Source organism: Hemiscyllium ocellatum, chromosome 14, assembly GCF_020745735.1.
Source record: "Hemiscyllium ocellatum isolate sHemOce1 chromosome 14, sHemOce1.pat.X.cur, whole genome shotgun sequence".
NCBI lineage: Eukaryota > Metazoa > Chordata > Chondrichthyes > Orectolobiformes > Hemiscylliidae > Hemiscyllium > Hemiscyllium ocellatum.
In genome coordinates this window covers 59,109,164-59,125,362 of record NC_083414.1, presented here as the reverse complement: position 1 = coordinate 59,125,362, position 16,199 = coordinate 59,109,164, and the positions used below count along the sequence as shown (strand labels likewise).

Genomic DNA, 16,199 nt, shown 5'->3' with positions numbered 1-16,199 from the left:
TACAAACACAAGGTATTTTGAATAAAATATGCATAAGGTACTCTGAATAACTTTTTCAAGATAAAAGGCTTTGTGATTGTCTAAAAGAAGCACTTCTGTGGAAACAAGAAGCAGACAATACTCTACTATTCAAAGCAATGGATAATAATGTCATCACTCCTGTTTGGTTTTTGTATGATACTCTCACTCTCACTCTCACTCTCACTCTAGAAGCTCACACTGGTACAGTTGTTTCTAGCACATTATTGTGGTAGGACAATATCTCTATCACAGTTAGTTGTGCCTGTCAGAAAATACAAAGTGAACTCTAGCCCTTTCATCATTACAACCTTTAGTTATATTAATTATTTCCAATGAAGATGCACACACTTTTTTTTTCAAGAGCATAACACTTCAAAAATGATCACACTCTTAGCGTACTGCCCAGTACAACTATTACAGCACATGTCTGTCCCATTAATGGCTTCAGCTTCATCTTCCCAGGACTAAATATAGAATAACACCAGAAACATTTTTTTTTTGCATGAATAAAAAAATTAATCCAAATGGTTTTATTTCTTGTGCTGATACATTCTTTTGACAACAACATCATTTATTCCAATTAATGAGTGACCATTTTTTAAAAAAAAAACATACGTTTGGCTGAAAGAATATTCCACGATATTGGCACATAAGCATCAAGATTAATGTCAATACTTATTACAAACAAACTGTAGAAAATTAACATGCTTTCATAGTCCTTAATCACATAGCTCCATAGGGGGCATAACAAGACATGAACTGTTGACTAAACAGGGAATTCCAAGACCAATTAATAAGTGTAATTGCATTCAGGAAGCAACAGTGAAACAGAAGCAACAAAGATGCACTACGCAAAACCTCACAAACTATATAGATGGGATTTTATTTTCTTTGTCAAAAACTGCAGTCTGGAAGTACACTCAAAGATTTAACAAGCCCTGTGAGAGCTCCGTTTTTCATTGTAGTTTGCCCACAAGGAAAGATGCATTGGTTTTAGCTCTGACTGATGCGCCGGGTTACGCACATAACAACACAATAGTGCCAGTGGCTTGCAAGTCCAATAAATCCAATAGTTGTTTCAACGAATTATTTCTCAAGGAGCACATATCAAACACCTGGATCCTCCATGTTCAATCATTTGAGATGAAGCCTGGATACAGACTCCTCCATAGATGGGCAGTAGGGTGTATGGAGACCTGTGCCTGATGTCTGAAGAACCTGGCCTCCCTCTTCTCTGGAGGAGGCTGTTTTTAAATAACAAGATCATTGTAGCTTACGTATTTCTTTTTGGCTGCTGGACCTGTAGGAAAGCAGCAAGATGAAAGTTAGAGCTGGGAGGGTCATTAATCAATGTTCTTACACAATAACAATGATTACTTTCTTCAAAAACATGAATGAAGTGACACTGATCAACAGCAGTCACTGACTAAATTATTTCCCTTTTGATGAGAAACGCACATTCCTCGAGGCTTTACACAAGCATTTATTTCCATGACCTCTTGATTAGTTAATGGAGTTGACCAGCATAGGCAGGAGTCAAATGGCATCCTTTTGTGCTGTTAAAGTCTGTAAAAGGTTCTGACATTTGCAAGTTAGCTCGTTACTTAATCCCAAATCCTAAAAGTAAAAATTTCCTTTGTGCCCAGAACGAATCGAAATGAGGAAAACAGAAACACTTCACATATTTGCTGAAGGGAATTTCTCCCACAATCCAATAATCACAACACTCAAAACTAAAGATATACATTACCTTGTGGCAAGCCATATTGTATGTGGACCGTTGACTGAATCAAAATGAATTTATAGAAAACAAAATGGGAAATGGTTTAATCTGCAGACATTCTTCGTAGCGATGATGAATTGATTATATTAAGATAAAGGATTGGGAATGAGATTTGCAAATATAATTAGTAATAACTGCTTTGATATCAAATTGCTTTTCCTTTGTTTCTCTTTCCAATTGTCTTCCCTCCTCTCCTCCGGGAACTGTCTCATACTCAATGTGATTTTCTGATGTGTTTACTGCTTTGGTCAAATACTCACAATTGCTGCCTATCAACAGGGTAATGACTGTTGTCAGGATATTCGACAGGGGGAAAATAATCCGAGACAAACCTGGTACTGTCCTAATAGACCTCCATCTTGGCTTTGATTCCAATAACATTCTCCTCATGCCAATCATTCCTTGCTTTTATTAATTGTGTTTTCCTCCATCCAGGTTGGGGGGTATTAATTAGGTATTCATAGGCACAGAAAAAGAAATACTTACTGAAACTGTGGTATGGCTGTGGTTTTAAAAAAACCTTTTGAAATAGAACATGATAGCAGAGGTTACTGGAGCCAGTGTTTGGAAATAAATAACATCTGTGTGAAATATTACAAGCCTAAAATTCCTAACTGCAGGACACTACTATGTAAAAATCAATTCTTACCAAAATGGTAAAGGGAATGGTGAGCTTGGTTGGCTGGATGACTGGTTTGTGATGCTGACTAATATCAATTCCTGCACTGCTTGAGATTACTATGAAGGACCCTCCCTTCTCAACCCTTGCCTAAGGCATGGTGACCCTCAAAGCAGCCTTACGGTCCAGTTGGACTATGGTAACTTAACAATTGACTTCTTCATGTTTTTTTAAAAAAAAGGTAAACTCCAATTAATACCTTCCTAGATGCAATATAATTAAAAACAAAGACAGCATTCAATAGAAGAATGATACATCAATTAAGTAAAAGCTGGTTAATATTGAAAACTAAAGTTTCAGAACCATCTGAAACTTAGAAAGTCAAATGGAGTGCTGCTATTCATTGGAAAGGGAACGTAATCCGAAAGTAGGAAGGTTTTGCTGCAGCTGTAACAGGGCCTTGGTGAGATTACATCTGGAATGCTTAGGTCTACTTGAAAACACATGAGCAGGATTCAGCTACCACTTGAGCGTGCCCTGCCATTCGAGAGTGTAGCTGCACATCAACATTTAATGTAATCTTCCTGAACCATCCCCCACAGCCCATAATGTCTAGAAAACTATCAATCTCTGTGGAAGTTTACAAACAATTCACATCGGCTGGGTGATGAAATTCCTCCTCTTCTCAGTACAAATTGGCTTGCCTCTTTATTCTAACAGTGTAAGAATTTTCAAAGTATGAGATTATTTGTTTGTTTGTTTCTTATTCTTCAGAATACAAGGGCAATCTCCTCCCAGCACAGTCCCACCTTATGACAACATGTAAGCTTCTGAAGTGTCTTGGTTGGATGGATAGTGGGAGCGTGGTTCCTTGTGGGGGAGACCACAAGTAGTGGGTACAGTTTAAGAATAAGAGGAGGATTTAAGAGAATAATTTTCTCCTGAGTGTCATCAGAATATATTCAAGTAGTTACATTTTTGTAAAAAAAAAGGACTCAGAGTATGGAGGGGGGGGCAGGGAAAAAAGTGGAGTTGAGCTGTAACAATTGAATGAAGGACTGTATAGCCTAATCTTGTTCAGCTCTTTACACACCTTTTGTAACTCATAACTCACATTTCTTTTCACATTCACCCATTTAGTGATTCTTTCTCCCCAACAACTTCCATCTCTCTCTCTAATGTTGCAAACTCTGGAAAATGCCTACAACTCTCTCTTCCTTTTCATCCTTTTTAAAACCTTCTCTTTGACTAAGCTTTATCTGTCTCCCTTCCTTTCCATTCTTGACCTGTGTTTTCTGAGAAGGACTGGAGAACGTCAGTCCCTCTACAGTAAGGGTCTTATGTTTACCCCTGACTAATGCACCTAACCTACAGATCCCTGAATACTATGGGCGATTTAGCATGGCCAATTCACCAGTTAAAAATCATACAACACCAGGTTATAGTCCAACAGGTTTAATTGGAAGTACTAGCTTTCGAAGCGCTGCTCCTTCAGGTGGTTGTGGAGTACACAATTTTAAAACACAGAATTTATAGCAAAAGTTTACAGTGTGATGTAACTGAAAAATACCTTGATTGTTTGTTGAGTCTCTCATCTGTTAGAATGATCATGATAGTTTCATTTCTTTCATATGTAAATCAAAACTTTTAATAAAAGTTACATTCTCAGGTTAACTGTAACAATTGGTGTCAGCCAGATAAAATGGTGAAGGTGTTAGCCCCCTGTGTTCCCTGTCTGTGCCATACTTTCTGGATAAGAATCAGTCTAAATATTGAGTTAACGGAGTCTTACATGCCATGCAGTTTTTGAACAAAGTACAATGTAACTCTGCAAGTACAAATTCACTCCACAAACGTGTGTGTGTGTGTCTGGGGGGAGGGGTTGAGTGTCTGGGAGAGAGAATGTGTGAGAGTGTAAAGTGTCTAAGTCTGTGGGAGTGTGTGTGTCTGGAGTGGGGGGTTGTGAGTGTAAAGTGGCCTAAGTCTGTGAGATGGCGCATATGAGAGTGTGGGAGTGTGTGTGTATAGTGCAATGGTGGACATCTGTAGTGTGACATGAACCCAAGGTCCTGGTTGAGGCCCTCCCTATGGGTACAGAACTTAGCTATCAGCCTCTGCTCGGCCACTTTTCGCTGCTGTCTGTCCCGAAGTCCTCCTTGGAGGATGGTCACTTGAAGGTCAGAGGTCGAATGTGCCGGCATCTCCAAATCAATTCACCCAGTCTGCATATCTCTAGATCTTTTGAGTCTCACTGAATTGTGTAAGTCGAAATTTTGTACAATTCATGGAAAATCACTGAACTGAACCTTTTGTAATATTACAGAGAAAAGCACAAAATTACTGATTAATTACCACTGAAATAAAGACCTTTGGCCTGGGGAAACTAATTTGTGTTTTTGCATTTTTCTTTCCATTTTGACAAAATTCCCAAGTCCTTGACAATAATAATCTTTTGAAAGTTTAATTGGACTTTCCCATTTGAAGTCGAAATAACAATCGTTTATTTAACTCCTATTAAAACGTGAAGAAAAACAAGTGTCTTTTGCTGCCTTTGAGATATGATTGACAGCTTCTTTCCCTGCTTGACAATGTTACTTGCTGTTGGATGCCTCAAGATCCCTTGATTTGATGTCAGATTCAAATTAACATCAAGAAAGGGGAAACCCATGCCCCAGAGATTTCTGTGGGATGCTTTCTTTGAGGTCAATAGTGAAGGCCATTGCTTTGCTGATGATAGCAAATTGCATCATTTTGGCCTGGATTTTGCAGTTAACCTAATTCAGCTGAAAGCAGAGAAATAGTAGGAAAATCACAAAACCGATACACTTTAAACAATGCAGATTTATTTTTGGAACACACAATTATGTTGTGGTTTTTGTCTAGTCTTCAATGAATGGATGCTTTACAAGCATTCCCCACCCCCTGAAAAGATGTGCAGGTTCCTTAAAAGATAACAATATCCCCGTTCCTTGTTGATATATATGTTTTATAGACAAAAAGCCTCTAAGACAGTTTCCACATTAGAATCTTAAGACAATAGATATGGGAGCAGAATTAGATCATTTGGCCCATCGAGTCAACTCTGCCAATTGATTATATCTGATAAGTTTCCCAACTCCATTGATCCCTTTATTAATTAAGAACCTAGCCATCTCTGTTTTAAATACTTTCAATGACTTGGGCTCCACAGATGCACCACACTCTCTAGAAATTCCTCCTCATCTCAGAGCTATGGAGTTGCCTCTTCACTCTGAGGCTGTCTCCTTGGGTCCTCGTCTCTCTTTCTTGTGGAAACATCATCTTCACATCCATTCTATCTAGGCTTCTCGGTATTCTGTAAGTTTCAATTAGATCCTCCCTCATCATTTCTGAACTCTAAATACACACCCAGGGTCCTCAACTGCTCTTTATATAAAATGCCTTGCATTCCCAGGGTCATTCTTGTGAACGTCCTCTGGACCCCCTCCAATGCCAGCACAAACTTCCATAGTTACTGGTCCCAAAACTGTTTGTGATATGCTTAACATGATCTGCCCAGAGCCTTACACAGTCTCAGCAGTACATCCTTGCTCATGTATTTTAGCCCTCTCAAAATAAATACTAACAATGCACTTGCTTTCCCAAGTCTCTTTTATGCTTCAGATTTCTGAAATTTTTCCCTATTTAGAAAATAGTTTACTCTTCCTAGCAAAATGCACAACCTCTCACTTTCCCACATTGTATGCTATCTGCTACTTCTTTGCCCACACTCTCCTTGCCTGTCCAAGTCCTTCTGGAGCATCCTGCTTCCTCAACACTACCTGTACCTCCACCTGTCTTTGTGACATCTGCAAACTTAGCAAAAATGCCCTCCGTTCCTTCATCCAGATCGTTATTGTATAACATGAATAGTTGTAGTCAAAGACTGATGGACTTCCTGCGGAACCCCACTAGTCACTGACTGCCACTCTGAAAATGACCATTATATCCCCTCTCTCTGCCTTCTGCCAGTAACCTTCCCCTAACATCATGGGTTAACATCTTACTTAGCAACTTCGTGTGTGGCACCTTGTCAAAGGCCTTTTGTAAATCCAAATAGATCATGTCCACTGGCTCTCCTTTGTCTGATTTGCTTGTTAGCTCCTCAAAGAATTTGAACAGACTTACAAAGCCGTACAGAGTCAGCCCTATTTTGCCATACACTTCAAAGTGTTCTGCACTCAATCTCATCTTTAACAATGGATTGTAAAATCTTATCAATAACTGAGATCGGGCGAACTAGCCTATTATTTACCATCTTTTGCCTTCCTCCCTTCATACACACTAGCCACTTTTCAGTCCTCTGGGACCCTCCCTGACTCCAGTGATGTCTGAAGGACCACCACTAATGCCTCCTCGGCTATCTCCTTCAGGGCCTTTGGATATAGTTCAGCTGGTCCTGATGATTTATTCACCTTCAGATCTTTTCAGTTGCCCAGCACCTTCTCCTTAGTGATGGCCACTGCACTCTCCTCTGCCCCCAACTCTCTTAAAGTCTGCTTTGCTGCTGGTGTCTTCCACCATGAAGACTGATGCAAAGTACCCATTCAGTTCCTCCAAAATTACATTGTTCCCCATTACTACTTCTCCAGCCTCATTTTTCTGTGCTCCAATGTCCACTCTAGTGCCTCTTGCCTTTCTCCAACATCTTAAAAAGAACCACTCACCATCTTTATTTATATTACTGGCTACCAGCACAAGGGATAAGCGGCCAGTCTACAATTTGATATAACATCAGATAGATCTTCAGTGAATAATTATTTAGGGCAGGAACTAATTCCACAATTTTTCTGAAAATGATTATGGAACTCTCTGCCAGTGTGTCAGAAACTACAATTCTATTTTGTTGTAAAGCTGGTGGTCTGGTTTAAACCTGTGCAGCTCTCCATCTTGCCTTTCTGTTATAAACTTTTAAAGTCCAAGCATGGGGATGCCTAATCACAAACTGCTGACTTTAATTCTCCTGTTTCCAGCGGTGCCCAGGCCTGAAGCTTCACAGAGGTTCCCAAATGCATAATTCACTACCCATTTGCTTTTGCTTCTCTTACAGCAAAGACCCGTGGTGTTAAAAGGTTTGAATTTGTTTCCACTTCTCCCCTGCACAGCATTGAAAATGATAGACTTGTTCATGAGTCTATTTCCAGCAGCCTCTCATGAGTAAAAAATCTATGTGCTCCACAGGCACACACAAGTTACAACTGAATTATTTTTCACGCATGAATGAGCAAACAGAAAATATACTCACTTCAGGTGAAAACCAAATTATCTGCATCTTGTGTCCTGATCTGTTTGGAAGGCAAGACCAGTGCTGGTGCATGAACTGTGAAGTCACAGCCAATGCCATACACACATCTTACACATCCCGATTCCAAATTAGTTTTCCTTTTCCCATTCTCAAGTAACAAGCTACAATTTCAAGTGACTATTTGTTCCACAGGCATGTGTTGCTTTGTGAGGAAAGAGGATACTTTACATGCATTCCCTTTCCTAACTGTTGGAATTAAAGCTCCACAAAGTGGCTGCTATTTTAACACAGAATACTAATTCTAGGGAAATCATTAACTCAGAGCAAAACTTTGTCAATGATGTTGACAAGTGTGAGACTGTTGGGAAAATACAGCAATGATGAAGAAAATGATTCTTTAAGCCGAGTAGAAAAATGTTCTGATTATGCAGATATTGGCCTGGATTTGCCAATGGCAAGACAATCAATCATTTCTGCAGTTTAGATGTGAGTCATACAACACAGAAATAGAGTGTTGGTCCAACTCGTCCCTATCAATAATGTTTTCTCAAACTAAATTAGTCTCGCTTGTCTATGTCTGGCCCATATCTCTCTCAAACCTTTCCTATTCATATACCTGTACCTGCATTGACCACTTCCCCTGACAGTCAGTTTTGAAATGCTCTGGCTTAAAGAAAAGACCTGTGCTGTTCATCTTATTTATGCTCCTCATGGATTTATAAACCTCTATTGAAGGCCACCCCTCAGTCTCCTGTGCTCCAGTGGAAAAAAAATCCAGTCTCATCTTACAACACAAACCCTTCATTCCTGGCAACTACTTGGTCCATATTTTCTGAATCCTTTCCAAATTAATAACATCCTTCCTATAGCAAGGCGACCAGGACTGTACACAGTATTCGAAAAGTTGCCTCACCAACCTCCTGTACAACCTCAACATGGCGTCTCAAACTGTATAATCGATGGTCTGAGCAATACAGGCCCTTCTTCACACACTCTCTACCTGTGACGCAACTTTCAAAGGACTACATACCCGAAACTCAAGGTCCTTGTAGTTGATAACACTACCCCCAGAGTACTACCGTTAATTATTTTAGCAAGATGCAATACCTCACATTTATCCAAGTTAAACTCTATTTGCCACTCCTCAGCCCATTGATCAAGATCACTTTTGTAATCTTAATCTGCAAACTGAACAAACGATGCCTCCTAATTCATCATCCAAAACCGTTTCTATAAAACCAAACAAAAAGGGACTAGCACCAAACGCTGCTGGTCACAGGCCTCCAGTTCAAAATACAGCCCTCCACCACCCTCTATTTCCTACCATCAAGCCAATTTTGTATCCAATTGGCAAGCTCTCCCTGAAAGTGTAGTGCTTGAAAAGCACAGCTAGTCAGACAGCATCTGAGCAGCAGGAGAGTCGATGTTTCGAGCATAAGCTCTTCAGGCAAGCATGGGCCGGGTGCTGGCAGGTGGGACTAGATTGGGTTGGAATATCTGGTCGGCGTGGACGGGTTGGACTGAAGGGTCTGTTTCCATGCTGTACATTTCTATGACTCTACATGCACTAAAATTCCTGGCAAGTATGACCACGTGACTGATTTGATAGTCGTGGCTATGAAGTAATGGCAGGTCAGCTATAAAGTTTCAACTGCCATCCACAATTCACAAAGATGTTTCACAGATGGCACAGGATTCCAGATCTGCTTCCCTCACAGCTTTTTTGACTGCACAGAAGACTAATATCTAAATTTTGACATTGATTTTCTCTTTTGGTACGATGAGCAAGCACCTCTATACCAACCTTGGCTCTCCCTATCTGATCATGGGCCATTTCCACCTGTATTGAGACAAGGCCAGGGACTGAAAATGGCTGCTTGTGTTGGTTCTGATTGAGGAAAGATGGTGAGGTGACCCAACTGTGTGAGTAGGCAACTAAGAAGGGAGGAAGGGTAAGTGGTCGCAGATGGAGTAGGAGGAGAGCCTTTGAGGGAAGATGCTCCAATGGAGTTGAAGTGTGAAGCAGCAAAAACAAGATGGTGTCATTCACCCTTCCAGAGCGCAGAAAGCCATTAGGTTTCTTTCTGTGTGGCTCCTGACTGTGGGCCCCACACGAATTCAGCTGCAAGACATTCCACTAGTTATGGATCAATGGGTAGCATTCTTACCGTTGTGAGGGGGAAAAAAATTTCCGGCTCTAATCTCACTCCAGAGCATACAAATCCAGGCCCACCTCCAGTGCAATACTGAGGGAGTGCTCCACAAGTCAGTCAGTCAAAGCATCACAAAAATCCACACCACAGAAGAATGCTCTTCAGCCCATCGGGTTTGTGTCCATTAAAACCAAGTACCTGACTATTCTCATCCCTTAATCTTGGCATCACAAGTGCACATCTAAACCACCCTTACAGGCATTTCAGATTCCCCATCACCGTTTGGGTGAAATTTATTTCCTCACATTCCCCTCTGCATTTCCTGTCACTCACAGAAAATCTATGATCCCTCCACCACAGAGAAATGCCCTTCCTGTCTTCTCTATAGGTAGATATGATAGTGAAGAAGGCATTTGGTATGCTTTCCATTATTGGTCAGAGGATTGAGTACAGGAGTTGGGAGGTCATGTTGCGGCTGTACAGGACATCGTTTAGGCCACTGTTGGAATATTGCGTGCAATCCTATCAGAAAAATGTTGTGAAACTTGAAAGGGTTCAGAAAAGATTTACAAGGATGTTGCCAGGGTTGGTGGATTTGAGCTATAGGGAGAGGCTGAACAGGCTGGGGCTGTTTTCCCTGAAGCGTCGGAGGCTGCGGGGTGACCTTATAGAGGTTTACAAAGTTTTGAGGGGCATGGATAGGATAAATAGACAAAAGTCTTTAGTTCTGGACTCCACGACCCCAGGGAAGAGGGCATAGGTTTAGGGTGAGAGGGGAAAGATATAAAAGAGACCTCCAGGGCAACTTTTTCACACAGAGGGTGGTACGTGTATGGAATGAACTGCCAGAGGATGTGGTGGAGGCTGGTACAATTGCAACATTTATGAGGCATTTGGATGGGTATATGAATAGGAAGGGTTTGGAGGGATATGGGCTACGTGCTGGCATGAGATTAGGTTGGGATATCTGGTCGGCATGGACGTGTTGGACTGAAGAGTCTGTTTCCGTGCTGTACATCTCTATGACTCTATATGAGCTGAAATGTAAAATTGAGGCCTTGTCTGCTCTCTTAAATACACTGAAAAAATACCATTGCTCCATTTTGAAAAAGGAGCAGGGGAGCAAGTCCAAGTATGTAGGCCAAGGCTATTGGATCCCTCTATTACTGTTGTTTGTGTGAGCTTGATGTATATTACTTGGATGCTGCACGTTCTACATTACAGCAGTGACTGCACTTAAAATTGTTATCATTAGCGCTAAAACACTTTGATATGCCCGGTGCTTATGGAGGGCGTTACATAAATGCAAGTCTGCTCTTCTCAAGTGAGCTTTGCCCTGTAACATCAGATACTGAATTCACCAGGTTGCTCTTCATTTTGAAAATCCCTTCAGAATTCATACAGCTGCCTGCACAACAACATCTTGGTGCCCCACAGCTGACCCTCACATTTCACAGCTGGATCTGTGCCTCAATCTACGTAACAGCTGCAAACACCAGATTTTATTCCCCATCAGCTTCACATTCGAACCTTCAACGTACAGACTGTTGACTAATTTTAGTGAACATGGAAAGAATCCATCAAGACTCTGCAGTCACCTTGGTAATGTAAATTGACTTCTTTTCCAAATCCAGAAGCAGAATTGCAAAGGAAGCTTGGCTAATTTGAAGTATTTTAAAACCAGTTTTATAACACTTGCATTCTGAAAGTCAGTTGTTTATTGGTCTTGACTAAAGCGCACCATCACCTTGCAGTCTGCTAATGCTGTGTGCAAGTCTCATGGTGAAAAAGGAACTTCTTCACCCAGGGAGTTGTAAATCTATGGAATTCCTTGCCCAATGAAGAAGTTGATGCTACTTGAGGAAACATTTTTAAAGATATTTATTTTGTACAATAAAGGAATTAAGGGATACAGTGAGAGTGCGCGGGTAAGTGGATCTGAGTTCACAAAAAGATCAGCCATGTTCTTACTGAATGGCAGGGCAGGTTCGAAGGTTCAGACTGCCTACTCCTGCTCCCAGTTCTTATGTTCAGAGATCGGGAGGTATAATTTGGGCCAGCACTTTAACAGTACAGCCTGCCTTTGGCACTATGCTAGTTGCTGCCTTGCTGATGAGGCTTTCAAGAAAGATCACATCTGTCCTTTCAAGCGGCTACAAAAGATCCCACAGGTCTATCTGAAAAACAGCATGGGAATGCTCCTGTTGCCCTGGCCAATATTTCTCTCTCCATCAATATCATCAAAAATAGATCAATTGTTCACTTCTTATTACTTTTCACTCAAACCCATAGAGCAAAGTTCTGACATACACACAAATGTTTACAGTACAGGAGGAGTACATTTGGTCCATTATGTCAGCTAAGATCCACTTGTATTAATGCCATTTTGCAGTTCCAAAGCCTTGTAGGCTATGACAATGCAAGTGAATATATGAATCCTCCTTAAATATTGTGAGAGTTTCTGACTCAATCAGCCTTTTAGGTAGTGAGTAGCAGACTCCCACCACCTTCTGAATGAAAAATTTCTCAATTCTCTGCTTAGCTTTCTCCCTTTTGCCATTAAAGCAATGTCTCCTGATGATTGACCCCTATGCAAATGGAAAAAGTGTCCTCCTATCCAGTTGAGGTACCCTTCTCAAACTTTACTGCTGCAAGGAAAGCAATCCAATCTTTCCTCATAACTTTAAACCTCCAACCTGAGCAGTATCCTGATAAATATCCACTGCACCCTCTCTTATGTAATCACATCCTTAAAATAATGTGATTTGAACTGCCCTGCTACCCTTTACGGATCTGTGCATATGCACGCTAAGGTCCCTCTGAACTTCAATGCTTCCCAATGTCTGACATTCATAGTATAATTCATTTATCTTGTTAGACCTCTACATGTGCATTACTTCATACTTTTCCAGGTTGTTTCCATGTGGCACTGTTCTGTCCAACTGACCAGTCCATTGACATCATCCTGCAGTTTACAGCTAACCTCCTTAATATTTACCATTCCTCCAATTTTCAAATCACCTGTGAATTTCTTGGTCAAGCTTCCCACATTTAACTCCAGATCTTTAACATACACCACAAACAGTAAGAATCCCATAGGGAACAGAATTCCAGTCACAGAAACATCCCTCTACCATCCTGCCTCTCGGCCAATTTTGGACTCAATGTGCCACATTTCCTTAGATGCCACAGGTTCCACCTTGACCAGTCTGCCATGACGAATCTAAAGTTTTAATTAAAAGGCAATGTTGATCACATCCAATGCATTAACCTCATCAACATTCCTAATTACAGCGAAGTCTTATTTATACTGACTGCAGTCTGCGTTGACTTCAGTCATCACAATAAGAACGTCTTTGTCATAGTCATTTGTTTAAAAAAATGGCCTTCATCCTACCATGTCTATACCACCCAACAAACACTAAACCACACTAATCCCATTCATCTGAACTTGGTACATAGCTTACTATGCCAGGACATTTTAAGTACTCATTTAGACACTTCTTAAATGTTGCAAGGGTACTTGCTTCCATCATTGTCTCAGGCTGCAAATTTCAAATTTCTACCATCCTCTGTGGGGGAAAAAAAATTCTCAGATTTCCTGTAAACTACTTACTCCACATCTTAAACTTGTACCCTCTGCTCTTAACATGTCTGCCATGGGAGAAAAGATTTTCACAATCTACTCTGTCTATCCTTCTCATAATTTTGTATACTTCAATCAGATTCCCCAGCCTCCTCTGATCCAGTCTCTCCTCAACTGAGATTTTTCATCTGGTGCAACATCCTGGTGAATCTCCTTTGCATCCTCTCCACTGCAATCACTTCCTTCACATTGCATGGTGACCAGAAATGCACACAGTATCCCATCTATAGCCTAACTAATATTTTATAAAGTTGTACCTCGACTTCCTTATTCTATGCTCCAGCTAATGAAGGCAAGAGTCCAGTAATTCTTTTTCACCACTGTCTGCCTGTGTTTGAAACTATCCCAAGCCTGATTAAATAAATTTTTTACTTTGAGGTCTTGTTAGTTCAGTCTATGATGGGTGTGGTTTTGAAATGCAATGCTGCCAGGAATTTGGCTCAAATTTAAGCTAAGAACATTGCTGAAGACAGCATTTACAGATTAGGAACACCGAAGCATTGGAGTGGGCCATTCAGACCCACTAGTTTGCTCCATCATTCTAGATCACGGCTGATTATCCATCACAACACCAATTCCTGCACTGTCCCCATTACCTTTGATGTCGATAAAGTCCATCAATCTTGAACTTGCCCTGATGTAGAGAATTCTAAAGATTCACCATTTTGAGTGAAAAGTCTTCCTCATCTCAGGCATAAATAGCTTTGTTTCATTCTTGGATTGTATGCATTATGTTCTGGACTCCACACGAGGGGTAACATTCTTTCTGTGTCTAATCCATTTAAGAATATTCTGTTTCTATATGACAATCTCTTATTGTTCTAAACTCCAGAGAATACAGACCTAGTCTCCTTGTTCTCTCCTCATAAGCCAGTGTTCCAAAAATTAATCTGCTTAATGTCCACTCCAACTATGGGAAATATATCCTCCCTTAGGAAAAGGAACCAGAACTGCACACAATACTGCAGGTGCAGTCTTACCAGTGATCTGTACAACTGAGACAAAACATCTTTGTTCCTGTACTGTGTTAAGGCTAACATACTGTTTGTCTTCCATTTAAAATCCAGTGTACTCAAGAAAGGATCCTTTGATATCAACACAGGGCATAACTACTGCAAAACTATTCAAAACCTCAGCCCGACATCAAAGTATAGTGACAACCTCTGCATGACCAAATATCTAAAAAAGGCTATCACATAATACATTTCGTACCTGCTTTAAAATGAGATTGTTTAGCTCTTGAATGTGGAACATCTCTGACATAACTAGACTATGACGATCTCTCTTTTGATCGTTATTGCTTACAAATCGTTTTTGCTCCCTCACCAAATGGAATGAACCCCAAGCTTAGATATTGAACCCCAAGCTCAGATATTGCGCCCCAAAATCCTGCCACCTCATAGTTAAACTAGACTATCTGTAAATTACTCACTGTATCTCTAGCCATGTTAATTCAGCTCTCACATATTGACAGCCTCAATCACATCTCATGAAAAATTCACTTAAAGTTGTCTCTGTTTTCCTTCATTTTGTCCGCAAGCCTTCCTAAAGTAAATACCTAGGTAAAAACAATGACTGCAGATGCTGGAAACCAGATTCTGGATTAGTGGTGCTGGAAGAGCACAGCAGTTCAGGCAGCATCCGAGGAGTAGTATTCCTGATGAAGGTCTTTTGCATGAAACGTCGATTTTACTGCTCCTCGGATGCTGCCTGAACTGCTGTGCTCTTCCAGCATCACTAAACCAGAAGTAAGTAAATACCTGCCAGAACTAATGAGGCAAATAAGGAAGATCATTATTCTTCTGAGAGTTTTTAAAAATGTCTTGGTCACAAAATTCCTTCAGCAAGTATATTTTCTGATTGCATTGGTTATACAACAACCAGAAGTCATGAGATTTGTTCTACAATAACATGTATAAACATGTCTTCTTTGTCTTCAAATATTAAGTTAGATTCAAAGTTCCTTATCACTGAAGAATGGTGCAAATGATTGATGCAGCTAAGAGATTGATGATGGATGGGTTTGCAGAAGTGTCCATTGTACACTTGACAATATAATTTACCTATGTGGAAGTCACTGAGGCATGAGATAAGATACTGAGTTGACAAGAATAAACAAAATTGAATTCTTGTAGCTCATTAATTTTCTCTTCCTGTTGATGCTTGTGGCTTTCAACCTTTCATGTCTGATGTTTCTAACCTCTCAGATACATTATGCACAGCATTTCTTATGCCTGAGTATACATCCTTTTTCACTGACTCTTGCTGGGGCTAGTCACCACTGCTAATATGGGTCTCTGACATCTTTCCCTTGTGGCTACTCCATTGGGTGAGGTCGGTGGGCTATTGGCCTTGGCTCATCCAGTTTTCAAATGAAATCCTCAGCGGCACATTACCCAGGTATCATTACAACTTTAACACCGGGAAAATCTGGCTGGTTCCTTCCTTCCCTAACCCATAAAGTGCTTGAAACTTAGTGCCACAATGTGTGGATTTGTTCATCTTTCATTTTCTTTTCCATTGTTAAAGTTTTTCCTTTAGTCTTCTCTTTACTATGCACAAATCCCTAATTCAGGCCAAGTAAGAAATCTACACCAGTGTTCAACAGCTGAGACTCAAACTGGTGAACAGAATTACCAGAACTGTATAAGTTACCACCTTCTCCAAAATCCATTTCCTCCCTTCCTTCATCCAGGAGGCACTTGGTTACTTTT

The 16,199-nt window shown here is 40.6% G+C and overlaps 1 protein-coding gene across 1 annotated transcript in view; it reads right to left on the bottom strand.

Moving 5' to 3' along the window:
- Positions 1 to 645: 645 nt before the first annotated feature.
- The window catches only part of LOC132822385 (metabotropic glutamate receptor 7-like), a 750,094-nt gene continuing 734,540 nt past the window's right edge, over positions 646 to 16,199 (bottom strand). The window contains exon 10 of the mRNA XM_060835730.1: positions 646 to 1,321. Coding sequence (XP_060691713.1) covers positions 1,272 to 1,321 — 50 coding nt within the window. The 3' untranslated portion in view covers positions 646 to 1,271. The remainder of the gene's footprint in view (positions 1,322 to 16,199) is intronic.